This window comes from Chiloscyllium plagiosum, unplaced genomic scaffold (assembly GCF_037043375.1).
Source record: "Chiloscyllium plagiosum isolate Xiang-an unplaced genomic scaffold, Cpla_swu_hap1 HiC_scaffold_37, whole genome shotgun sequence".
NCBI classification, from domain to species: domain Eukaryota; kingdom Metazoa; phylum Chordata; class Chondrichthyes; order Orectolobiformes; family Hemiscylliidae; genus Chiloscyllium; species Chiloscyllium plagiosum.
In genome coordinates, this window is record NW_028270175.1 from 33,644,756 (window position 1) to 33,664,443 (window position 19,688).

Below are 19,688 nucleotides of genomic sequence, written 5' to 3' on the forward strand. Positions count from 1 at the left end.
GTCAATATAAAGTAGTCACCTAGAAATGAAGCTGTGAACTCTGTGAGTAGTGAGAATGTAAATGTTTAAAACATTTTAAGCATTTGCTACAGTTGCCTCGAAAAGGAAGCTGGATAACATCAGAAAGAAAAAACTAGAGGGTTCTGTAAATACATGTTAGGTGAGAAGAAGCTTTACCAGAGTATAAACATTGTCTTGAACTGGGTGGGCCTGACAGCCAGTTTTTGTTTCTATGTAACTTTATATTTTTCTTCTTCAAAGGTTCATCAAATTAGCAATTATTATGATTAACTATTTATGAATAGATAGGTGTAACACTAAATTAGATACTTTAAGTTGTCTTCTGTTGCATCTATGATTTAACACTATAAATATATTTATAGAGACCAACATTGTGGGAATTTACAATAGTTTATTTGTATTGATTTTATTCATTAATTTTTTTCATAAATTTTCCAGGAAAGTGCAAGTCCTCTATGGTGGAACAGACCTGTTTGACTATGAAGTACGACGAACATTTAAGAACGATATGTTGCTGGCTTTTATCAGCAGTGGATGTATAGCAGTTCTGGTGTATATTCTCACCTCATTTTCAGGTCAGCAAGCCCCTGCCCATTTTAACCATTAATTGTTTTTCTTGTGAAGTAAATTAATTTTATTCCCTTTCCCTTACCTTTACCAGCATTGCTTTGCAAAGGGTCACTGGGAGATGCTGGAGCACAGAATACTTTCAGTTCTAATTTTTCACTCTTCTAAAACAAGAAGTACCAGGATGCACCAGCCTTACTAATCACCAAGCTCTCAAATGGTCCTCCATATTTATCCTCTTACGCATTCATGCATTCAGCAACTTAGGCCCTAAGTTCTGGAATTCTCTCTTTGTGTGGTTCATTCCACCCATCACACCTCACTTTCGTGGAGTTGCTTCTTAAAATTCAATTCTTTGACAAGATTTAGGTAACCTGTCCTAACATCTCTTCACATAGCTTCCTATGATATTTGGTTTGATTATGCTCCAGTGGAAGGCATTGGAATGTTTTCACAATTTTACACATGTTTTATTTAATGCAAATATATATTGGTAACCTTGTATAGAATAGCAAATATTTCATTTGCAGAACTGTAGGCATTTAGCAAGGTTTAGCTATTCATTTTGCAGCTTGTTCATATTTTGCCACTTCGACCATTTTAACAATCACATTTAATGAGTTTGCTTATCTCCCCTTCCTATGAAAAAAATCTTTCCATTTGTTTATATCCCAGTTTCATAAATTACTCATTGACTAAGTAGGGCAGCAGGTGACTGAATTCAAACTTAGTGTGAGCAGTTCTGAGCACCAGATTTGAGGAAGGATATGTTGGCCTTTGTGTGAGTAGATTAAACAGAATACTACCTGAACATGAGGGTCTAAATTACAATGAGAAATTACACAAACTAAGTTTATATTCCCTGGAACTTAAAAGATAAGGTATTTGATCAAAGTTGTAAAGATGGTAAAAGGAAACAGATAGGGTCGAGAGGAGAAAATTATTTCCACTGGTTGAGTTGTCAAGGACTAGGAGCTATGAAGTAAAAATGACAGCTGTTCCTTTCAGGAGTAAAATTAGGAAACATTTCTCCTAAAAAGGGCAGGATATTTTTGGCACTGAGTTATACAAATGACAATTAATGCTAGATCTTTTGTAAATATAGTCTCTGAAATAGATTGTTTTTGCTAATCTTTGATATATGGAATTAATTGCAGATCATCTATGATCTCATTGGTCATTCCGTCCAACAAATGAATACTGGTATTTATGCTATATATATGTTTCTTCCAATCCTTCTTCATAGAATCGTAGACTAATTATACCATTGAAGACCATTTAACTTGTCACATCCATCTAGCACCATCAGTAAATCTTTCTATTCTTTTCCCTCTCGCGTTTACATAACTTCCCCATAAGTGCGTTTTGCCAGTTATCTCCATGTGATAGTAAATTTTATATTTGTTATCTTATCTTATATTTCAAGTGCTCTTCATTTTGGGCTCTCACATTGAAACTCAGACAGAATTTAACACCCTGAGACCATGACTACCTTCCCTTCCAAGATGGATTCACTCTTTCCTCTGAAACGGCAGTTAAGTGAACCCTTAAGAGCCTCATTCCAAAACCAAGCTTGTTAAGTGGGACCGCTCTTTAACAGAGACTCCTTGCAAGATTTTGACATCCACTGGCTGCAAGAAAAGATTCTAAAATAAGAATTTATCTGCCCTATATAAGCTGACTCCTTCACTCCCTCCCTACCCATCCAACCCAGCAACCCCAATCCACATGCCATTTCCTGGAGCTCTTATGTCAATTCCTAATAAATGCCATACTGAAGAACTAGTGGTGGCCACCATGGCATTGACAGGACAGCTGCTGTCCTCTCATGGGCTGGCACATCTTGGGAATGGGATTTTCACCCACTTCCAAATTTATGGGGACTGATTTCACTCATGGGAACTAGAATGCCCAATCACCATCCGATAAGTGCTCAATTAGGGGTAGCCATGCATGAGAAGGTCAGCGATTGTGGTGATAAAACTGATAGCAGAGAGCCCCTAAACTGTTTCTACTTCTCAGGGTGAAATGTGACATCACACAAAGCAGCTAAGTGATTTGTGAATATTTATGTTGTCTCTCTTTTGATTGGGAGAAAGTGAGGACTGCAGATGCTGGAGATCAGAGCTGAAAAATGTGTTGCTGGAAATCTCTTTTGATTGGCCAAATGATTTGAATCAGGAAATATTATTATATCAGAAGAGTACAGTTAATAAATGTGACTTCTAAAATATTTAAGATCTAAATTAACTGATTGGGTGAAGATGGCTGAAGAGGTAATGTGTTATACCTGTAGTCTGTGGGAACTAGTGGATGCCTGCAATGAATGTTTGCTGCCTGAGAAACTTCAGCTCAAAGATGAGCTGGAATCCAACCTGGTTATACTGTGACACATCAGGGAGAGGAGAGGCATTTTGTCACTGTGTTTCAGGAGGTACCCACACCCTTAGATGAATTACATCAAATTTAGTCCCTGACTATGGACAAGAGAGTGTGATCGTGAGTAAGGCAGCTTTGGGGAGCTGCATTTAGTGTTGGAGGAGTTTCAGCCAGTGCTGTTATCCGATAGGTATGAGGTTCTTGCTGCTGTTGTGGATGAGTGTACAGACTGCAGGGATAATAAGCAGACTGAACGTCACCAGGACTGCTTGGAATTGGTGGACTAGACCATATTCAAGTACTCAGTACCCTTAATTATGAAGTGCTTCAAAAGGCTGATTAGCCAACATCAACTCTAGCGTCCCAGCATTCTTCGATCCTCTACAATTTGTCTATCGAAGTAACAGGTCCACAGCGAATGCCATTTCCCTAGCCCGACACTCATCCCTGGAACATCTGGACAGGACACCTACATAAGACACCTCCTCATCGACCATAGCCCCACCTTCAACACCATTATTTATAGAGGTGGCACTTTTATATATAGAATCAACATGGCTTTATGAAGAGGATAGCATGCCTGAAAAATCTAATAGCGTTATTTGAGGAGATAATAAGCAGCATAGATAAAGGAGAACCAGTGAATGGAACATATTTAGGTTTCTAAAGTATTTTCTATAAGGTACCACCCATAAGGCTACCGAAGAAGAAAAAAGCCAATGGTGTTGGGATAATATATTAGCATGGATGGAGGATTGGCTAACTAATAGAAAACTGAGAGTTAGGATAAAAAGGCCATTTTCAGCAACATGTAACTAGTCTAGTGCACAACGATCAGTGCTGGGCACATTATTATGAGCAATATATATATATATAACAATTACTTGAATCACAGAAATGAATGTACTATCACTAAATTTGCAGATGACACAAAAATAGGTGGGAGCACAAGTACTGAGAATGACACAAAGTCTGAGGATCAACATAGATAGGTTACATGAGTGGGTAAAAACTTTCCAGATGGAATATATTGTGGGGAAATATGAGGTTATCCACCTGACAAAGATTAGAAGAGTTGAATATTATTTAAATGATCTAAGACTGGAGAGAGCTGCAACACACAGATTTGGCGTTCTTGTACATGAAGAACAAGGGAGGTCTTGCTAGGCAAGACACAAGTCAAAGTCACACAAATATTATGACACAGAGGTCGAGCCCCTGTGTTAATTATAACTAAACCATGCAGAATAGCTCGTTTCACCTCAATCTGCTAAAAGGATGAGTGAGTGTGAGTGAAAGAAAACCCCTGATTTCCACTGTTTAAAGAAAAAAAAACAACTTATTTTCCTAACTCTAACAGTGAACACTATTAATAAATCTGAGTCTCCTTTTTCTGAACTAATTACTATCTGGCCCCATCTCTTAAAAAAAAGGTACTCCCATAACAATCATTAAACATTACATTAACTTAATCTCTCAAAGTCCATACAGTCTCTTATGCTGTCTTCCTTCTAGTCTTCCAGATCTGTTACTTCCTTGCGATTCTGCTGTCTTCTCCCTGGGTTGTCTTCTAACGTTTTACTGCTTTTATTGGAAAAGGTATGTTTGATAGATAGTGCCTTCTGAGATTTCTGGGAGAGCAAGACGTTTATTTCCTTGGATGGCAGTTGTTCTGACCAATTTTCAAAAAGCCCTTATTTTAACCCCCAACATCATACCCACTCAGTGGTCCATTATTGTCAGTACAATAAATTCAAACTCAATTGGGTTTTGGTATCCTGGGCATAATTTAAATTAACTGGTTAAATTTGAATTGGCTGTCAAAACAGCAACCAAAACTCAGGTTTCCATTTAACAGCTACTTGTCACATCTAGCTATTCTGGAACAGCCCATGTCTTAGCTATTCTGTATATTGGCAACAGTTGGCTGTACTTTAAATTCGGAAAGAGACCATACACTCTTTCAACTTTGTAACACATGGGATACTGTGAATAGTTTTGGTTCCTTTATCGAAGGTAAACTAGCATTGGTAACAATAAGGAGAATATTCATTAAGTTGATTCTGGCTATTTTCTTATGATGAGGTCAAGTAAGTTGAGCTTATACTCCTTGCCATTTAGAAGATTGACAGGAGACGTTAATGAAACATCTAAGATTTTTAAGGTGCATGATAGGATAAATGCAAAGGCAATGCTTCCCATTTTGGGAGAGTCTAGAAACAAAGGATATACTCTCAGAGTAAAGGTCTACCATTTAAGACAAATGGGGAACAATATTTCTCTGAGGATAGTCAGTCTGTGGAATTCTTTACCGCTGATGGTTGACAAAGCTGAGTCATGAAGTTTATTCAAAGTTGAGATCAACAATTTTTTAATCAATAAGGAAATCAAATGTTATAGGGTTAAAACAGGAAAGTTGAATTGAGGATATCAGATCAGCCTTTGACTGACAAAGCATACTAATTGAGTCAAACAGTTGACATCTACTCCTACATCTTATGATCTTATTTGATTTGCCTCTGTGTTTGCTGCCAATTTATTCTGGTCCCTTTATTCCTTTAATTTTCTTTTTCCTTTTTCTTTTTATATTTAGCCTGAATGTCCTTGTATTTTCAAGTTGACACTTTTCATATTCTCCTTTTCTCCTTCATCCAACTCTCTAACCCATTTGTTATTCATGCGCCAGCTGTTGCTTTAATTGAGATCAGTTAACTCAGCACTGATCAATGACCTTCTGGTTTGTGTAACTCAGTGCCACAGAGCATGTTACAAACTCAATAAGCCAAACATGTTGCATTAGAAAATCAGCTGTTAAGTGGAATGTGTGATTTGTCCTCGAAGACTGGAATTCCAGTCACAGACTGAAATTACAAAAATAAAGTTGAGAGATAAAGATAAATGTATGCTTCAATACAATTTAAACATACTTTCCATTGTTTAATATGCAACAATTCTTTGCTTCTGTGGTTTATAAGATTATGTAGGGGCTCAATTGTATAATAGCTTTATAATTCATCCGTGTCATTTTTATTGTATATACACAGTGCAGTAGTTATGTTAAAGCAGTCTTTATAGGAAATTGTTAATGAAGCTCAAATAGAGTTGCAATAGATTTATCATAAACACCCACTAAACATATAACTCAAAATCTTTGCTGAGAGCAATATTGAATGGCTTGATATATTTATCAAACTGAGCATCAGTCATTGCCATTCGTCCAACTACTAATTGTATAAGTTCCTAAAAGACTTTTAAAATTTATTGTACTCTCCACATTTCTGAAAAAAATTAGTTGAGTACTGAGATGATAGTGAAGACGGGCATTAACTGCATGTTATAAAGGGATGAGTGTAAATTTAACAGCAGCTCCACTAAAGTCCTGAATTGAACTTCCTTAAAGAGTGGGCAGCACAGTGGTTAGTGCTGCTGCCTCACAGTGTTAGAGACCCGGGTTCAATTCCTGCCTTGGGCAACTGTCTGTGTGGAGTTTGCACATTCTCCCCGTGTCTGGTGGGTTTGCTCCGGTTTCTTCCCACAGTCCAAAGATATGCAGGTTAGGTGAATTGGGCATGCTAAATTGCCCGTAATGTTAGGTGAAGGGGTAAATGTAGGGAAATGGGTCCGGGTGGGTTGCTCTTCGCAGGGTCGGTGTGGACTTGTTGGGCCGAAGGGCCTGTTTCCACACTGTAAGTAATCTAATCTAATCTAATCGAAAGTGGGAGGATGGCACTGCACCTTCCTTAAAGAAGTAAAGTTAAATCAGTGGAATTGGTTTGTGGGTGGGCCTAATGCTTTTCAAGATCTTAAGAGAATTAGTGACTATTTGACTCAAACTGCAAAGGCCAAACAGATGCAATACATGGAAACAACTTATCAGGAAGGAAAAAGAAATGAAGCAAGTGCTGGAGAAACCCGGCATGTCGACCAGCATCTGTGGAGAGAGAAATAGATTTAACATTTCAAGTTCAATATGACCTTTCTGAAACTCTCTCCACTGATGCTGCTCAATCTGTTGAGTTTCTGTAGCATTCTCTGTATTCATTTCAGATTTCCAACTACAGCTGTATTTGTTTCTATTGAGGAAAAAAAAGACTTGCATTTATGCTTTTTTCCAGGACATCCCATAGCAGCCAGTGATGAAACTTTAAAGTATAATCACTGTTGTAATGTAGGAAAATGAGGCAGTCAATTTGCAAGAATATTTTGTAATTTGCAATGGCAAAGTCCCACAAATAGCAATTAAATAAGTTAACTGACCACAATTTTGTTTGAGGAACAAATGTTCTAAAATTCAGGAAATTTTGGAAAATCATACCACACATCTGTTATCTGTACAGCTGGCAATGATGATGGAAGGGATAGATTTTTCTGAAAGCTTGATCTGCATGACAGAGCAATGCATCAAAAAATCAAATCTATGAATTAACAAATTGGTTCAAATGATTGTTTACACTATTAATGGATGTCAGGTTCTGCAATCAATTTCATGGAAAGTGATTTGTTAAATTGCCTTTGAGTTCTGTATTGCTGTGCTTTATGGCCACAATAAAGCTTCACAGGCAATATTATACATTTGTACTTCTGCTATCCAACACAAGCCAGATGTTCTCCATTCAGAAAATAGGGCAACAAAATAACTGGAGAGGTTAATTGCAAATAGATGTTTCATTTCTTTTAGAAATTAACGGCTGGAAAGCATGAATTGTGTGAGTGTTTATACTTGTGCAAGAACAAATATCATTATCATTGGAAAATTAGCATTTTGTAATTAAGTTTTGAAAGTATTTTTGTTGTATGTGAAGTCTGAGATTATTATAATCCATACTGAAAACTCTTGTATCTCAAATGTGTTGAGCTATCACTACCTGTTTCTTTTTTAGTTTGAACATAAATGTGTATGTGCATTATTTTTAGTTACTCATGTGTGTCTACATCAAAGTTCTGTGCACCAGTCAAAAAAAATGAAACATCGTTTTCACTTTTCAATTTCTGCAGCCAAGTTGTGCACAAAGACGACATATACAATGTTCCTATAAAGAAAATGGACAGAATGCCTGCAAAATTTAACTTCTCACTCGTAACACTAAATCCTCTCTGGGGATCTGAGCTTTGAATTTCCTGTTATCACATTTTTGAGTAAACCTGTCACAAACAATCCTTATGAAAAATTATTTTTTAAAAACTCTCAAGTTCTAACATTTGATTCTGTTCAGTTTCTGTTATTTTTTTAAAAGTCCCTGATGCAATCTAGTTGCCTATGTGAATAATCATAGAATCTTAATTGTACACAAGCAATCCATTTGGTTCATTATATCTGTACTAGCTCTTTGATAGACCTGTCCTTTTAATTCATTGCTTTATAAATTGTTTTTCCTTTAAGTATTTAATTATTTTTTACATCTTACTTTTGGATGTACTTTACTTATCCTTTCAGGTAATTCATTTCTGCCCACAACTGCTCGTCATGTCACCTTTTTTATTGTTTGACCCCAAAGATTTATTATTGGCTTGCTTCTGTTTCTCATCTGCATAATGCCTCTTAGTGACATAATTCAAAAGCATTGGATTAGTCTTTGAATGCATGTTTATCACACCAAATTCTATCTCACCAACAATTCCCTCAAACAATACTAGATGAGTTGAAATTTTCCTCAAACCCTTCTAAATCAGATCCCTAATACTGACTCCATCTTGCTCCCTTCCATTTCAGACTAAACCAGAATGTTCAAAACTTTGGTGTCACATTTGGCCCTAAGGTGACCTTACAACCACTTTAGCATTATCATAAAACCACTTATTTCCACTTCTGTAATTCTACCTGACTTCATCCTTATCAACTCATCTGCTGCTGAAACTTTCCTTCACGTCTTTGATATCTCTGATGGATTCTCCCATCATTTAAATGGATGTGTTCTTTCAAAAACAAAATAAAAGATAGTGTTACAGTCTAGCTTGCTATAATCATACATGTGCTATTGGATCAAGGTTTAATTTATATTAGCAAATGCAAATACTGCCTATGAAGTTGGTGTTGTAGGTTCACTGGAGGCATTGGTATTGTGCTGCGCTCACTTATGCCCTGAAGGCACTTGACTCTGCTGTTCTGAAACGCTGAAATCACTCAATGCAGAGATTCCTCAATTTAAGTATGTCTAAGATTATTTTGCTTTCCATGTATTAGGACTTTGCAAGCTTTGAGGTTGGTTTTCAAGATATCTTTATCTCTAAGTTTGACACAGTCCATTGTGCAAGTTTCTATGCTCAACTGGCTTTGTGTTTTCTGGAGTACTCCATGTGAACCACATAACAAACCCAATGAAATAGAACTCTGATGAGCATGCTTTCTAACTGCACAGATCCTCCACACTGTTTGCAGTGTCAAAAGCTTTGTTCAGATCAATAAATATCATATACAGTTCCTTATTTTATTCGCTTATTTTCTTAAATTTGACATGCTGCAAATATTATGTCTCCCCCAAAATGCATGAAAGCTACACCAAGTTAATGAGATGAATGACAGTTCAATTGAGATTAACCCTTGCAAGAGTTGTTCTTGCAGTTAATGATGAGGAGGCACTGGTGTTGGAGTGAGGTGGACAATGTTAAAAATCACACGACACCAGGTTATTGTCCAACAGGTTTATTTGGAAGTACTAGCTTTTAGAGTGTTGCTCCTTCGTCAGGTAGCTAGTGGGTCAGGATCATAAAACACAGAATTTATAGGTTCATTTAATATATATTAGTTGCACAACACTATAATCTTGTGCTATAAATTCTGTGTCTTATGACCCTACCCCACTAGCTACCTGCCGAAGGAGCAACGCTTCGAAGGTTAGTGCTTCCAAATAAACCTGTTGGACTATAACCTGGTGTTGTATGACTTTTAACTCTTGCAGTTAAAAGTAATGATCTTCCATGTTGAAACTCAGATAGATTTGATCCCTTTATGTTTGTAAGGGTGAATTATTAATGCAGTCTTGCGACACAGCATGCTGGTTTCAGATAAGGTTGAAGAGATTAATGAGTTTCCTAACCATGTTAGCCCCTCTATACTTGAATGCTTCATTCTTACTGAATATCAACTACTCTAGAATGTCACCAGCTCCCAGTGATTTTCCCACAACAAGCTGCTTTGTGGCTTTCATGACTTCCAGTTGAGAAGGATCAAGAGCAAGTTGTTCCAGAATGTAATGCCATTATGTATCTCAATGGCATCATTGCACACTATGGATTTTTAATTAAGGATGTGGTCAGTGTTCTGTTCAAAGAGAGAGATCTTGTGTCTATTTGTCAGGTGCAGATTGCCTTCACTCAGAGGATGGATATCGCACCATTGGTTTTGGGACCACAGAGTGAACACAAACCTTCAGATGGAGCCTTCAGACATTTTTATTAGCAACTGCTTGAAGCTCATTGGCCATGTTTTCCCACCAATAGTTTTTAATTTTTCTCAGTTTAGCCCATAGCATGTGTTTTGCGCAATGGCATCTGCCATTCCTTGTAGATGATATTTTGCCAGAGAAACAAGATCTATGAGTGTTTTGCGACTTCATCTAGAAATTGGTGATATATTTTCACTGTTATCAAATCAGTTTTTGGAGCTTCTGTTTAACTGTCGGTAATGTCCTTTAACTTTTTTCAAAAATCATCAATGGCAATGTTGTCCTGCAGGATATCTGCAATTTCTAGTTTGTGGCTAATTTCTGTTGTTATTCTTGTCTCTTGGCTATGCCTTTAAGAAAAGTTACATCAGGCTTACTTTGTGGCTTGCCGTAAACCCTATCTTCAAATGCAGAATACTGCCAAGGAGCTATTTGGAAGCCAACATTCTATACATCTAAGCAAGCGGGTCAAGCAACATCCTGAGATTTCTACGACAGACAGTAACATAGTCCAATGTGTTGCAAGTTTTTGAATCTAAGATGCATCCAAATTGTTTTCAGTTTAGAATTGTAGAGCCATACAGCCTGGAACAGAGCCTTCAATCCAATAGTCCATTCCAACCATAATCCCAAACTAAACTAGTCCCACCTGCCTGCATTTGACCGGAGTCCTACAAATATTTCTTATTCTATGTACTTACCTAAACATCGTTTAAACATTGTAACTGTACCCACATCTACCACTTCCTCTGGAAGTTCATTCTACACACAAATCACTCTGTCTAAAAACATTGCCCCTCATGTCTTTTTAAATCTTTCTCCTCTCACTTTAAAAATATGCCCCTGAATCTTGAAAGTCCCCACCCTAAGGAAAAGACACCTCTCATGATTTGATAAACCTTTATAAGGTTACCCCTTAACCTCCTATGCTCCAATGAAATATTTCCCAGCCTATCCTTACAACTAAAGCCCTCCAATCCCAGCAATATCCTGGTAAATCTCTTCTGAATCCTTTCCAGTTTAATAATATAACAGGGTGACCAGAAATGGACACAGTACTGTGAAAGAGGCCTCACCAACATCCTGTACAACCTCAACATAACAAAGTTTGACTGCTTGCTGTCGGTTAGATCAAATTCATTGCATTTAGAGATGAGTTGGCTATTGGAGTTTGCTTTGCCAATATGGTGGTGTCCTCGTACTCCTCCTGTCCATATGTTACAACCTGCTGCAAAGCAAGAAATTCACCAAGTTTGTCCTGCTTGGGTACGGTTAGAGTTTGTCCTGCTTGGGTAAGGTTAGAGTTCTCTAATTATCTTGCTGAGATCATCATATTGTTTCCTTTGACTTCATTTGTATGTGTCTTTGTTGAAGTGTAGGCTCTATTGAATGTTGTATTTTGCAAGATTATGCAAGATGTAAAATTAAGAATGGTGAGTCGTTCACTGATCCTTGGATGGCTGAGTCAAGCTTGCATGCCAATTCAAATTAAATATCAAAGCCCATGCCTAATTGTTGAGGCTGGTCCTTGGAATTTTCATGTGGTGGAATGTGTAGCCCATATCAACTGCCTCATATTGAAACTCATCAGTGAGCTATGTTTCACTTGAGGCAGTTGTATGGATGTCATATCCATCCAACATTCTGGTACTAAGGGCTGTTCTGCACTCTGGTCTTGTATTGTTGTCTAGAAGTGTTCTAATATTTCCTAGACCAATTTTCATACTGTAACTAGCAGTCTTACTCTTTATGTCTCAACTTCAGTGAATGTGTGACCATTCAGAATTGGTAACCTGGCAGGTGCAAGTAAACAGGATATGTTTAGGATTCCAGTTTCTTTATTTTCCCCAACGCTATACCCATAAATTGGAAATACTTTCTTGCCACAGAAGGATACAAATTCCACATCTGCCCTGATCTTTGGGGTGTATCAGTCAGTCTGTGGCTACCTATGTGCTGGGTTGTGACTGAAAACTATCCCCATCATCACTCAAACTTTCCCACAGGCTAGTAAGTGACTACAACAGCAGGTCAAAGGCTGAGATCTCAGTGGTGAGTAACTCACCTCCTGACTCCCCAAAGTTTGTCCAACATCTACAAGGCACAAGTCAGTAATATGATGCAATATTCTCCACTTGTCTAGGTAAATGCAGCCTCAACAACACTCAAGAAGCTCTACACCATCCAGGACAAAACAACTTGGTTGATTAAAATTCTATCTACTACCAGTACTTGTACTGTTCTTTATACCTTAGTACATTCACTCCCTCCATCGCACATGTATTGTGGCAGCACTATGTACCATCAACAAGATGCACTGCAACAAGGCTCTGTCAACAGCATTTTCCAAACTGCAGCCTCTACTATCGAGAAGGACAAGACCATGAGATGCATGCAGAAGACACTACCTATATGCTTCCCTCCAACCTGCGCTCCGTCTTGACTTAGAAATGTTTCAGCATTCCTTCACAGTTAGAAGTCTAAAATTACTTACAAAGTGTGGCTGTGCCTGCACCACATGAACTGCAATAGTCCAATAGACTGCCTCACCATCACTTTTTCAAGTGTAGTTAGAGATGAGAAATAGATGCTGATCTGGCCAGTGATGCTTGTATTCCGCAAAAGAATAAATAATACATTGTGAATACGTTACCGACTTACATAATATACATTTGTCCCCACACTTGTGAATGTATTTTGTTGTCTCTCTTCCTTTACTCACTTGAATGGAGGGCTTTCCATCACTCCCTCCTACCTTGAAATCAATAGCAAAATTTTGTAACTCTGCTGGAAGTCCATTGTACATGGCTACATTAAATGAATAGTTAAAATCAAAAGCCCTGCATCAAATTTTCTTCTTTACTTACTTCAGACTCTTGGTTAATGATGCACGTCCATAAATAGTAGCATCTTATTGTGTGTCTATTAAATGGGAGTTGAAATGAATATTAAAACAAACAAGTTCCACAGTTGCATATTTATTTCTGTAATGTTACCACTTGCTTTAAACTGCAATATTTTCTTTTTCTTTAACTAGCTTTTTAGAATGCATTTTTCATTTTTCCCTGTTTTAAGAAACCGTTTTAATCTATGCAGAATCTTACACCTGTTTTGTGTTTCTCCAGCCTTTCTGACGTTCTTTGGAATTGCCAGTATTGGTTTGAGCTGCCTGGTTGCCCTGTTTCTATACCATGTAGTATTTGGTATCCAGTACCTGGGCATCTTAAATGGAGTAGCAGCGTTTGTCATTGTGGGTATTGGTAAGTGATCTGACAATGATTTCATTTGCTGTGCATTTTACTATCAGGAGGTGAATATATTCATTGGAAAAGCTCAGCAGGTTTGTGGAGAGAAATTAGGGTTAACATTTCAGGTCCAATGATCCTTCCTCAGAACTGATGGTAGCTAGGAAAAAGTTGGTTTTATGCAGAAGATATGGTGGGGGGATAAGGAGTAAAGATAGGTGGAGATAGAGCTCAAAGAGAGAGAAGAACAGATGAACAGGCAAAGGAGTGCATAACAATCAGCCTTGGAGAATGATTGTTTCAGCTCACTACCTTGTTCCCTGGCCAACACCTGTCTCAGGCTTGCTGCAGTGTTCTAGTGAAGGTCAGCACAAGTTAGAAGAACAGCACCTCATTTTCCACTTCAGAACTCTACAAGCTTCTGGACTCAATATCCAGATCAACAATTTTAGAGCTTGAAGCACCTTCTCCCATGTCCTTAGCTCAACCCCCCACACACCAGGTCTTGTTATCACATCGTCTGCTATTACATACAACCCATTGTTAGCCATTAGTAGTTATGCATTCTGTTCTTTTCTTTGGGTGCTGTCTTCTGCATAAAAACCAACTTTTTCTGAGCTACCAATTGTTCTGAGGAAGGGTAACTGGACCTGAAATCTTAACCCTGATTTCTCTCCACAGCTGCTGTCAGACCTGCTGAGCTTTTCCAGCTATTTCTGTTTTCCAGCATCTGCAGTTCTTCAGTTTTTATTGTGAATATGTTCATTTCAATTTTTTAAATTAGTAAAGGTAAACCTATACATCTAAAAAGTAAAGAAAGGATTATAAGTTTATTATACAAATGAATAAGGCCTTGATTATCTAGTCCTGTTTCTTTCTTCATGCTCATTCAAATGAGTGAACTTCATGCTGTGGAATAGAATACGTGCTATTATAGACACCCATTATCAGCATCAAATCAAAGACGAGACACAACACTGTTAAAAGATCCTTCAATATACCTCAGTACCAACTCTAGTGAAAATTTTTCTCATACTCAAAAAGCCTTATTCTATGTTGGCTATCCTGTGGTCTTTGTAAGTGACTACCCACTTAATTTCAATTTGAGTTTTTGCTTTAGGCTGTGAGCCTGAGTTCATGGGAAGTTACTGCCCAAAATGACTCATTTACTCTTTCATAGCTAAAGCTGTTCTGTTTCTATTATAAGTGTAAAAAAAAGTTGACCGTTTAATTTTAAAATATTGTTGAAAAGTGACACACTTCATTTAAACCTTTCATCATTGAAAAGCAAAGGGAGAACGATTATACCGTAGGAGAGGAAAATGCTGATTGGTTACTGTGTTACTAGGAAGAATGTACCAATTAATGATGATTGGCAGCTAACTTCTAAGCATTGTTCAGATGACTTCATTCTGATTCGTCAAGACATTACCCTGAGAAATCAATCAGCAAATTGCTGTCATATATTTTGTTGACTCTGCCAATTTAGGGTTGTCAGTCAGTTTTTCAGTTTTGCGCTTAGGTGTACAATGAACTGAGTATATTAACACAAGGGATCTTTTCTTCAATTAATTGTTTACTAACATAACTGAGTACCTTACTGCACTGTCCACCTGAGGAAGCTCAAAGTTTCCATTCCTCTGGTGAGTAGCATTAACAATCGAACATCAAGCAGCTGTTCACCAAATACAAATGATCTGTGAATGCCATTTAAATAAATCATCCAAACTGCATTATGTATCATATAATGCAGTTCCCTACCATTATTAAATAAGATTATGATTCATGGGACCTTACCTACCTCTTCAAAATCTTAGGTGTAAGGGAATCAAATAGATTTATCATTTGCTGCACACATGCAGTAATTCATATTTGCATGGTGTATGCAGTAGGTATGGTTGTGTTAGGTCTTGCAGCAGATGTGTGACATACCTTTAAGGGATATGCCCATGATATCATCATATAACTTGGTATCTAACTTAATATTTTGAAGTGGAGGGGCCGGTATTGGACTGGTGTGGACAAAGTTAAAAATCGCACAACATCAGGTTATAGTTCAACAGGTTTCTTTAGAAGCACTAGCTTTCAGAGCGCTGGTCCTTCATAAGGTAGCTGTGGAGCAGGATTCCGTGTCTTATGATCCTGCTCCACAGCACCTGGTATTAATTTAATATTTTGAAGCTTTCAGTCCCTATCTTGCAGAGTTCTGTTCACCTGTAAATCCCTTGACTCAATACCCTATCATTATTTGAAATGTTGTTGTTCTTTTGAATGGTGCATCTGTATGAAAAACCTCTTACAAACATTTAAAAGAGTTAATCCATTGAAAATATATTTCTGTTTTACCAGCTTTACATAAGAATTTCATCCAAGTACATTAACATAAAATGAGGATTGTCAATCTTTTGAAATGGTCAAAAGGCCAGTTTTTTTTAATAAAGCAAAATTCTGCAGACACTGCAAATCAGAAACAAACACAGAAATTACTGGAGAATCTCAACAGGTCTGGCAGCATCTGTGGGGAGAGAAACAGAATTCATATCTTAAGTCCAGCATGACTCTTCTTCAGAACAGAACTTCAGTTATATCTGAGTTGAAATGTTAACTCAGTTTCTCTCTCCACAGATGCTGCCAGACCTGATGAGTTTTTCCAGCATTTCCTGTGTGTATTTCAGGTTTTTTTTTAAATCTGTTTGCTTTTTCAGTTAAATGTTGTATTTTCAGGGGTGGATGATGTATTTGTGTTCATCAACACTTTCCGGCAAGCAAGCCACCTTCGTAACCCACAGGAAAGAATGATTCATACCATTAAAACAGCAGGGAAAGCCACCTTCTTCACCTCATTCACCACAGCAGCTGCCTATGCAGCAAATATATTTTCCCAGGTCAGTTAATTATAACAAACTTCATGCTGTGTGCAGTCTACTGATTTCTTTTATTTGCCTGATTGAGATACTTCCTTGTTTCTTTCTGTTTACAATTTTTGCATGAGTATGTTTGTTTATAATGTCAATCTCAAGGGCTGTCTTTCATTCCAGAGGTTGAGGGATTGGCTAAAATCTGTTAATTAGGTGAAGCAAAGTGTTCAAAATGGCTATTTCAGAATCCCTTGATATTATTGTTAATTTACTTGGTTATAGTTATTTTTCATCAACCTGTTCAGACATATTATGATACACCTCTACAGCAGGTGAGATTTGTTCCTGGCCAGCAATCGAGACATTACCAGTGCACCACAAGACCCCTTTATTTGATTATAGCCCCATATATTCAATTGAAACTGACTTGTTCCACCTGTCCAATTTGCAGCAACATGCATTAGGTTTAACATCAGCATGATTTTCAAAATTTAAAGAATTGATAGTTCATTTCTGACCATGACTGAATCCTCATATCAGTTTGGAAAGCTAAATGTCTCATTTTGACTTCAAATTCACTTTCGCTGTTCTAATATCCTTTTGAAAGGGAAACCTGCCTTTCTAATCTAGATCATGTCTCAGTTATCTCTACCTCATGTCTCAGTTATCTCTACCTCTGACTGTTCCATTGGACTCCTGACTGGCCTCCCATTGAACACTCTCCATTAGGTCATCACAAACTCTGTAATCCACGTTCTAACTCGTGCTACTGCCTGTTCACCTCTCACCAATGTACTCATCAATCTACACTGGCTGGCAATTAAGCAACAACTTTCAAATTCCTGCAATGCCTTGCCCATTTAACTCGAAAAATCTGGGTTATCTGAACTCCTCACTTCTGCCTTTTGATTGCTGCGCCACTTTCAACTAGCCTCTGAGGACCTTAAGCACCCGAATACCCTTCATAAATCTTTCCCCTTCTCTCCCATTCTTTCCAACTTTTTGACTTTACCTTCCTTAACATCTCCTTAGAAAACACTGACTCATACTTTATTTAATAATAATTTCTGAATAACATAATACAACTTTTGACCATGTTAATAGGTTTATTTAAATACAAATTGTTGTTACATAAGACTGTAATCCTATACAATGGGACTGACTTAATTATCCTCTGAGGTGCTGTGACACATCACTTAGTACCAAACTGCGACCTAAGCAGGATACTACCACCTTCTCAAAACAGTTTGGGATGAATAATAAATACCAATTTTGCATGTGACATTTAATTTTCAAGACGGAATTTTAAAATCTGCTATATTAATTTAGTTTCAGTTTGTTCAAAAACAATGTAAATTGCTCAGTTTATGTTCAGAAACTCAGCATCTGTCCAATTAATAATTAGATAGTAGAATAATAATTGTATCAATTGAAATTGAATGCATAAAGACTGAGGGTATTAATTGAACACATAATTAACTACTTCCGTAGTAAGTAGGAGATTTTTAGTTTAAATCTTAGTGTTGTCTCTCTCAATCTTGTATGAATAGACTTGGTGGGGTCTTGTGGCACTGGGATAGTGTCTATATTTTTGTGCCAGAAAATACCAGTTAACCTGAGGATATAATTTCGAAGAAGTTGTGACATAATAGGTCAATAATTGATCATTATAAAGAGACAGTCAGTGGCACAGTAAACTCATGAGGTATATATTTGCAGTGTTTCACTTTGGACAAGTTAATTCTAAGTAAAGACCTAGCTCTGGTTTCTTTCTTGACCACTGGAATATAACATAGGAATGTTTATTTCACTACTGCCACTTTGTCTTTTACATTTTATTAATGTTTGAAATATGTTGTTTGAAAGTAATTTTTTCTGAGATTATTAATGTGAAGGATGTTAATTTTGGATGATTGCTTTTAATTTGATTATCTGCATTAACAACATGTCCTCTTTGACCAGGAATAAAAATGGTTTCATTCAAGGTAAAACTTCTTCTTTGTTACCCCAATTTAATATCTTATTTCACAACTTGGGGTGGCACTTCATCTTCTTCAATAGGATGTATTTATTTTCCAGAACCAGCCACAAACCTGACCTTACTGAACCATCTGCCTATTTCCCCTTACATTCACACCCGTCAGGAAATGTAATGCACACCCAAAGACACATCTCATATATAAACCTTTTTGCCAGCAAGACAGGAAACCAGTCCAACTAGATTTGAACCAAAGATGGCATGATCAGCTAAAATTCAGATTATTCCACTTTCAGTACTAATTCATGGCCCATTGACCTATGTTATTGTTTTTGATGTTTAATAATATTTCTATTCTATTCCTCGCAGATCCCAGCTGTCCATGACTTTGGACTGTTCATGTCTTTGATAGTTGCTTGCTGCTGGATGGCTGTTCTGTTCCTTATGCCAGCAGCACTCTGTATATGGAGTCTGTACATCTCACCTCTGGAAGTATCCTGCTGCTCCAGGTAGAGGCAGCTTTTTAAAAAATCTCTTCTGTGTTTATATGAACTGGAGTATAATATTGTAGTTGGGCTTTTAGAATTTGTAATGAGGAAGAGGTTGTGGAGCAATGGTTGACGTCTCTGCCTCTGATCGAGAGGTTTGAGGTTGAGTAGCAGTCTAAAACTCAATGCCTGAAGAAAATACTTGTATAACATTGCCAGTCAAGTTGAATAATAACCTGAAGATCCTTCCAAAAATACCAGTGGTAGACAGTGAAAGCATGGGGGAAAGCTAACATGCAGAAATGCATGTTGCCTTGGCAACTTAGATTGAATGTGATTTGTAACACACCTTCACAATATGTTGTCATGTTGCTATGGTTGTTCTGTTAAGTTCTAACTTCCATCTGAACTTAACATTAAGAACAATTATCCTGCTCAAGCCATGAAGGGCCCAAATTCCATTGTCAAATGTATAGCGTAATATTGGAGGTGAAATTAGCAAATATGCAACTTGTGCAGAGTTAGATTAGATTCTCTATAGTGTGGAAACAGGCCCTTCGGCCCAACAAGTCCACACCGCCCCTCCAAAGAGAAACCCACATAAACCCATTCCCCTACCCTACATTTACCCCTGACTAACGCACCTAACACTATGGGCAATTGAGCATGGCCAATTCACCTGACCTGCACATCTTTGGATTGTGGGAGGTAACCGAAGCAAACCCACGCAGACAAAGGGAGAATGTGCAAACTCAACACAGATAGGCGGG

General features: G+C 37.5%; 1 protein-coding gene across 8 annotated transcripts in view; it reads left to right on the forward strand.

The window, feature by feature from the left end:
- The window catches only part of disp3 (dispatched RND transporter family member 3), a 492,179-nt gene that overhangs the window by 342,474 nt on the left and 130,017 nt on the right, over positions 1–19,688 (forward strand). For all 8 annotated transcript variants that reach the window (XM_087980574.1, XM_087980573.1, XM_087980579.1 and 5 more), the window contains 4 exons: positions 460–596; positions 13,475–13,609; positions 16,319–16,479; positions 18,800–18,939. In XM_087980574.1, the coding sequence (XP_087836700.1) occupies positions 460–596; positions 13,475–13,609; positions 16,319–16,479; positions 18,800–18,939 (573 nt within the window). The remainder of the gene's footprint in view (positions 1–459; positions 597–13,474; positions 13,610–16,318; positions 16,480–18,799; positions 18,940–19,688) is intronic.